This window comes from Delphinus delphis, chromosome 1 (genome assembly GCF_949987515.2).
Source record: "Delphinus delphis chromosome 1, mDelDel1.2, whole genome shotgun sequence".
In the NCBI taxonomy this organism is placed as follows: Eukaryota; Metazoa; Chordata; class Mammalia; order Artiodactyla; family Delphinidae; genus Delphinus; species Delphinus delphis.
Genome location: NC_082683.1, coordinates 146,974,502 through 146,982,238, shown reverse-complemented (window position 1 = coordinate 146,982,238; position 7,737 = coordinate 146,974,502). Strand labels below are relative to the sequence as shown.

Here is a 7,737-nt window from a genome sequence, read left to right as displayed (position 1 = left end):
TACCACTTTTGAAAGGCCGTTGATTCCTGGAGTAAACGGCATTAAGAGGAAGACGGGCTCAGGGTAGGGATGCTCTGGAATCCGGTCCTGTACAATCATGAGCCTGGCCATCTGGAAGTCTCTTCTTGCTCAATGAAATGGAGTAAACATTGTCCATTATGAAATCCACCACACAGGCTGCCAGGGACGAATGGGATCCCACCCAAAGCCAATCGCTGCTCTGACAGGGAAATTGGCTAGGACTGCCTGAGACTAAACCAGCCTCCCCCATCCCTGATGTCACAATTCAGAGGCCGCTGCCTGCCTAGGAGGTTGTAGAAAGCTCTGTAGGTTCTCTCTGTGTGTCCTCCAGGGCTCCTCAGGCCAGGTCCCTGTCTGATGGCTTTTATGAAGAAATATCTCCTCCCCATTCTGGGGATCTTCTTGGCCTACTACTACTATTCTGCGAAGGAGGAGTTCAGACCAGGTAAGTACCAATGTGTCTAATTTTGGAGGAATAGATTTAAAAACCCAGGGATGGCTAGAGTGTTTCTGAGGATAAAAAGGAGTTCTTGATCCCCAAAGTTGCTGGACAAGAGGGGACCCTGAGGTGAGACTGTGTTTCTATGTCTTCCAGCCACAGTCTGGGTAATAGGGGTGTAGGGAGGGGTAATCATCGCGTTAGAAGATTACCAAATAGTCCCTGTTTTATTTGGCACCTTTGATCAAAAGCAATTTCAGATCTCTTACCAAAAAAATAGGGCTATTCCAAAATTCACAACTTAGCCAGATAATTGGGCTCTGTGGAGAGATGGATAAGTGGCAAACAAGAAAGAATTCTGGAGTTGATGACTAAATAGAAGTGAGAGAAAATATCTGGAATCTCTCTGAGCACATGTGTTTTGATGACTCTTTGAATTTTATTTCAATTGAGCAACTGGATGAATCCAGAAATGTCTGGAACTCCAGTGTTTTAGCTGTTCTCTTTCCATAGGGGTTTTCAGAAAAGGATAGCAGGAAGGCTTGGTTTTGAGCAACCAAAGCAAACTCCCATTTCAGAGAATGTTTACGGAAGAGTTGATCTGTTCCTTCATTGATTTATGCAATTTGAGATGAGTTGATCTGGGCTCATAACCTTTAGACACTGAGATAAGGCTGTCCACCTCTAAAGCGGGAGGAGGTATGTTGCTGACAGCTATGGTCCTTATTTTCTTTTGGGGTTTCCCAGAGATGCTTCGAGGAAAAAGAGTGATTGTCACAGGGGCCAGCAAGGGGATTGGAAGAGAGATGGCCTATCATCTGGCGAGAATGGGAGCCCATGTGGTAGTGACAGCGAGGTCAGAAGAAGCTCTAAAGAAGGTGAGGGTCCTGTGCCCACAGCCATAGGTACCCTCACGTGCCCAGATGTATTCCTATGTATGCTCACATATACATGCCAACACACAGAACTGGCACACTCAGACATAGATGCATACTCACACACACACACACAGAGGGTTCAAACACCCAAACGAATATAAAAATATGCATTTAAGTATTCATTCTCATGCATACACATCTAGACACAAAGTTCTTGGGCTTTATCTCTATCTATGAGATAGGCATGCCTATTCACACACATTGACACATGGAGTCACAGACATACATATATGTGCTCAGATACCAACATTCCAGGACGTACTCAGGAATTCATACTCTGGTACCCATGCAGACACATGCTCTCTTATATACTCAGACTCAGAAACCCAAGGATACACAAATATTCACAAACTTAGGGCTACCCACACAGGAACTAGCATCCCTACCAATAATGTGTTCAGAAACATCTGTTTACAGAAACTCATGAGCACAGACTTAAACTCCAGCACAGTGATTTATCCATTTATACCCTATCTTATTCCAGACAGTATTTCAAACAGGGGACTAATATTGTGTCAGTTGCATTTAGCAACACACACACACACACACACACACACACACACACACACACACACACACCTACCAAAACAGGGCTGTGAGCAACCTCTCATTTAAACGCCCATTATGTCAGAGACTGCCCCCCAAAAGTCTGCAGCCGAGATTGACGCCATGGCCGCTGTGCCTCTGCAGGTGGTATCCCACTGCCTGGAGCTCGGCGCATCCTCCGCGCACTACGTTGCTGGCACCATGGAGAACATGACCTTCGCAGAGCAATTTGTGGCCAAAGCTGGAAAACTCATGGGTGAGACAGCTTCTCCTCTCTCCTCTTCTGGACTTTGCCCTAGGGATCACCAGGGAGCTTTGGAGACGGGGAGGAGGGGGAGAAGGTATCAACCTCAGATGGTTTCTCTCAACACAGCCGTCTCTTACAGGGGGACTAGACATGCTCATTCTCAACCACATCACCAACACCAACAATCCTATGACTGTATTTATCGATGACATTGACCACGTGCGCAAAAGCATGGAGGTCAACTTCCTGAGTTATGTGGTCCTGAGCGGGGCCGCCATGCCCATGCTGAAGCAGAGCAACGGGAGCATTGTGGTTGTCTCCTCGATAGCCGGTGAGTGGGGCAGGGGCCAGTGTGGAAGGCAGGAGTGGCAGAAGTGCCGGGGATGGTGTTGGGGGCTCTGCAGTGAACATGCATGTTATCAGTTTCCATCCCGAGAAGTAACACAATAGAAACTGGAAGCTGAAATGCTCACAGTGATATTAAACAGCTTGCCCAAATGCGTGGACAGGCAGATGTACGAATAAGAGCCTTGGGTATGGAAACTCACCGAGATGCGTGCACGCTGAGTAAAAGACACAGTGTTAGGAACAAGTGAGACCATGAAAATGAGGGCTTGTTCAGGGTGGATAGACTACAAGATTCCTGGAAGTAACAGAGGAAGAGCAGCAGTTCGGAGTGCTTCCCTGAACTCGCCTGGTGGTTTGTGATCAACAAATGGGAGTCCAAAGGGTCATCGAGAGGCTGCTGGAGGGACAGCCTGTCCTGAGTTTCAGGGAGAGACCTGGTCATCATAGATAAAAAAGATTTTGCTTCTTCCATGACCAAGAGCTCTAGGTTGGTAAAGTTAGTTGATACAAAGGTAGAACTGAGAGGTGAAGTGTTTGAACAACATACAGTTGTCTGATAAGTGGGTTGAGCCAAGACCAAATGAAATGAACAACAAAAACAAATGCACCGTATTATAACAGACCTGCCTGTATTGGGGTGTTCTCCAAAATCCGAACTTGCTACATCAAAAGTCCATTTTAATCCACCAAGAGGGTAGGGAGAGAGTGTGTACAGAGAAATATAAAGAGAACTCTGCGTGATCAAGAGGAGTGCCCTATGCTTCGGAGGGTGACAGCATTCGAAGTTATCACCAGTGAAAAGACAGAGAGTTTCCAGCTTGGAGGATTCCTAGGCCCATTTCATTATGGGTCCAGTAGAGAAGTTCCACACGTATTTGTCGATCAGTCCGTTAGAAGGATGTGCATGGAAGATGCAAACACCAGGATCAAAATTAGCCATCTACATGTGATTCCTAGCAATGTAAAAACAAATAACCTAGACTTTGTAATTTCTTAAGTACTTCACAAACATTAGTTATTACTGTGACTCAGAACACCATCTATGTTGTAAAGAGTTCTACTTCCAGGACGGAAAAGGCCTGCATAGTGATCAGTGATCAGATAAAAGGGCAGTGTGTCTGTTCTACCCGCCAAACAGGGTGATTGATATGCAACCCTGTGCTTCCTGGACAACACAGACTCCCCTGCCCCTCCCCAGACACAGCCTCTCTTTGGGCTGAAAGGAAGGGAGAGCTCCTGGATGCATACTGAGTGAGAGGGTGCTGGGCACATCCCCAAACCATCCTAGGGCATTGGCCCAAACCCTCGCATCAGTCATGGTGTAGGTGGCTTTAATGATCTCAGTTGAATAAGTAATATATCCACTTTAGCCTTACAACACTACAGCCTAAATGTCCTCAGAAGGAACAGAGTTACTGTAGAAGTCCAAGGGTGTGATGAAATTCTGATAACCTCTGCTTCTACACATCTTCTCCACCTACCAAATGTCACCTCGTAATTTCTATGGACTCTGGGAGGTAGAAATCTAGCTGGCCTACTAACCTTCATGTCTATTGTTTGTATAGCCAAAAGTTCAGCCTGTTCGCTTTGAAGCATGTCTGTGAATTGGCAAAGTACAAACACTTTGCTTTCTCGCCCTAACTGAAGAATTTCTCTGCTCTAGGCTATATTCTTTTTTAAAATCGAAGCATAGTTGATTTACATAAACTATGTTCTTTCAGACAGTCAGCAAATATGTTCCTTAATCCTTCCTCCGTAAAATCTGAATTCCACAAACATGGGACGCTAAACCGCAGATTGGTCCTAAGGTCAGCCAAAGAGTGTTGGGTTGGCTTTTTAATAATTCTTTCCAGGGACTGCCTTAAGTGGTTTATTGAATTGCAGTAATCAGCAATTGTTTGTATCCCCAGTGCATTTCTAGGTATTGTGTTACATGGAAATCCCATACTTTTAATACGTTCTTTAAAGCCTCAGCTATTTCTTTAGCATCATCAAAGACAGTATGGCTGCCTCTGGGAATTTCCTTACAGTCCACATCCATCCACCACTCAACACTGTTTCTGGCAGCTACTGCTCAACTTTCTATGTATATGTGGTATTGATTAGTCTCCCCTCCTTCCTCCACATGCTAGTTTGGATATATTTTGAGCTACTATCACAAAAACCTAAATTTACAATGGCTTGAACAAATAGAAATTAATTTTTCTCTCATGAAACAGCCTGGGGTAAGCAGTTTAGAGCTGCAATGGGAGTTCTGCCCCATGGAATCGTCTAGGAACCTTCTATCACAAAACCACCATCCCTGGGTGTTATCCTCACCTGTATGTCCAAGGTGGCTCATTATCATGTCAGAATTCTAGCTAGAGAAAATGGAGAAAGAAGAATACAACTTGAATGTCATATACTTCTGCTACAGCTGATTGCAGTTGTGGACTTTATTCAAGGTGAACTTGTGTCCAGCTGAAAATCAGGGGTTCTATTTCTATAAAAGACACTGATGTTGACAATTAACAGTCTCCCCCATATCACCCATGCATATAAGACCAGAGGCAGTATTCCCTCTAGGCCACCCCACATGTGTACCTCACACCATACACACACACCCCAGACCCAATCTCTCTCACATTCAGGTCCATCACGAAAGCAAAACCCCTTCCACTGGTGCAGGAGACAGTGGGGCAGGAGAAAGAATGGGAAGAAAATACCTAGATGGTATTTGTGAAACAAACTGAGACAGAGAGATTAACACTCCAATTTGCCTGAGAAAAATCACTGGATTGGGCACAGAACATTTGAAAACATCTGGAAAAAGTTTATTTGCCCTGAGTCAAAAAGGTTGTCTTAGGTTCAATTTTAGAAAAGGAAAAGTCATTCCATTTTTGAATTCCCTGGTTCTGTGAACCCCATAACTATGGTAGTTACACACATGACAGCTGGACCCAGCATCTAATACTGCTTCTCTGCCCCTTCTTTACTCCCCCTCAGGGGGATCATGGACAAACCTGTCACCCCCACCAACAGCCCCACCTTTTTTCCTCTCAGGATCCATTTAACCTCACCTTCTATGAAGACTTTTTCAGTCCTCACCAGCTTCCTTTAAACGTTTCCTCTTACCTACTACATTTTCCTAAGTTACCTTTGGAAACCCTACTTCCTCTCTATTTCTCTTTTCTGGCTTCACTGGTGATACAAATACTAGCAACAGCAATTATAGTACAAATGCCAACCACACTGGGCCGGTACAAGTGTAAGGATGGTGATTCGTCTGTATCAAGAAAAATCCAACGCCTATTTTGAAGTGAAACTAGACATAATAAAACACTGGGTTTCTTTAAATATTCAAAGTGAAAAACACATCAAAAGGAGTAAAAGAGCCTTGCCAATAACCTCTGAATGCTCAGATCTCTCTTTGGAAGCTCCATTAAATGTCTCCAGTTACCTATTCATTTTTCTCCAAGTAAATCTTCTTTTAAAAAGATCAACTTTATATATATATATATATATATATATAAAGTTTAAGTTTAAGTCTTATTCAAATTTATTCCTTTCCTGGTTTACTCATTCCCAGCACTGTTTCATACTATTTTTTAGACAAATGTGTAGTATTTCAGGCTCATTATAAGCTGACTAGCCAGAGGCAAATACCTTGTAAGACAATGCTTTTGTGGGAAAACTCAAACCAAGACATGAAGTCACTTGTTGGACCTTAAACTTTGTCGGTTGAGGGTTGGCTGTGCAGTCCAAACCTATTTCAAGAATTCTACATTACAAAGAGGAAAAAAGAAACAGATTTCTCAACTACACAGACCAACTAACAGGATTTGGAATATGCAAACTGCTGCTCTGCATAAAGACAAGAATGTACAGGTGTTAATCTCATGCCCCACCTTCACCTCTGGCACACACTTTTTCCTAAGAGATAGATCAATGCTTAGTGTATGGATATAACTTGAATGGGGGGGAGAGGGTGGCAACCAAGGTCTAGGATGCAAAGGAGACTAAGAAATATAGTAGAATGGGGTAGTTTATCCCTCACCCAATTGTCCTAATTTTCCTAAGAAAGATGAATCTTTACCCTTAAACCTGATTACCTCAGAAATAATGTTCAGGGACCGCAATTTCCAAGGTAAGTGGGAGTGCATGCATGTGGATACAGGTATTTACGTGATGGGGGAGTGCTGCAGATTTGGACTGCGTGGAGGGGCGTGGGGAGAAACACAGGGAGGTGAGGCCGGTGTGCGTATAGATTTGGATTGAGATTACTATGTTCTGGTACATTCATTAATGGATGTTATTATATGTATTGCTGTATAAAAACACTCATTGCTATGGGAAAATATTTGTAATAGAAAAATCATGCTACAAAACAGTGTGCATACTTTTATAAACAAAATATTTATGTATATAGAAAAACTGGAAGGCAACTGGAGTTAAATGTATATTGTGTGATGGAATTATACAAATTTTTCTTTCTTAAAAATATTTTCCAAGTTGTCTGTACTAAGTATGCAATCAGAAACAAATCTAATAAAAAATGTTAAAGCATAAAAAAAAAAAGGAGTTCAGAGTAAGAATCAACAGCCTGGACATAAAAATTTCAGGAGTCGTTGTTACCTAAATTCAAGAGACTGGGCTCAGGCAGAATCTGGAGGATTGAAACAACTTGATGCACTCGACATTGGAGTTCAGTGTTGTATCTGTCCCCCCAGGAGGGGTGACTGGAGATTTTAAAGGGGAAGAGAAGACTCCCTGCTGATGACAGTGACAATTTAGTGCAGGCTGAGAACACTGTAATGCTATCCATGTGACCATTACTCCATTTACTCCCTTGAAAGGGGTGGGTGGGAAGAGCTTAAGTAGTCATGGCTCCTTAACCCTGCTGGACCATTATTTTTGTTCAAGTACTGTTCTTGACAAAAATAGCAGGGTTCTACCATCATCCATGCCTTTACGTTCACTCACCAAGGAGTTTCAAAAGGCTTACAACAAATACACTCTATTTGGAAACACCCAAATAAAAAACTAGGTCTTAAGAAAAGAAGAATATAAAAACACCAAAATTAAACTCAACATAGAAGCTGTGCTTAAGTTTCTAATTTGGCTCTTGAGTTTCTTAACAAAAAGGAAAAAAAGAAAAAAAATAGTATCAGTATATACACAAGATTATATTCAAAAGAAGGAAGCCCTGCAGGAAGCCA

At 42.8% G+C, this 7,737-nt stretch overlaps 1 protein-coding gene across 1 annotated transcript in view; it reads left to right on the top strand.

Moving 5' to 3' along the window:
• The first annotated feature begins 269 nt into the window (after window positions 1-269).
• HSD11B1 (hydroxysteroid 11-beta dehydrogenase 1) overlaps window positions 270-7,737 on the top strand; it is a 29,523-nt gene continuing 22,055 nt past the window's right edge. Inside the window, exons 1-4 of the mRNA XM_059995367.1 lie at window positions 270-466; window positions 1,208-1,338; window positions 2,089-2,200; window positions 2,331-2,522. Coding sequence (XP_059851350.1) covers window positions 379-466; window positions 1,208-1,338; window positions 2,089-2,200; window positions 2,331-2,522 — 523 coding nt within the window. The 5' untranslated portion in view covers window positions 270-378. The remainder of the gene's footprint in view (window positions 467-1,207; window positions 1,339-2,088; window positions 2,201-2,330; window positions 2,523-7,737) is intronic.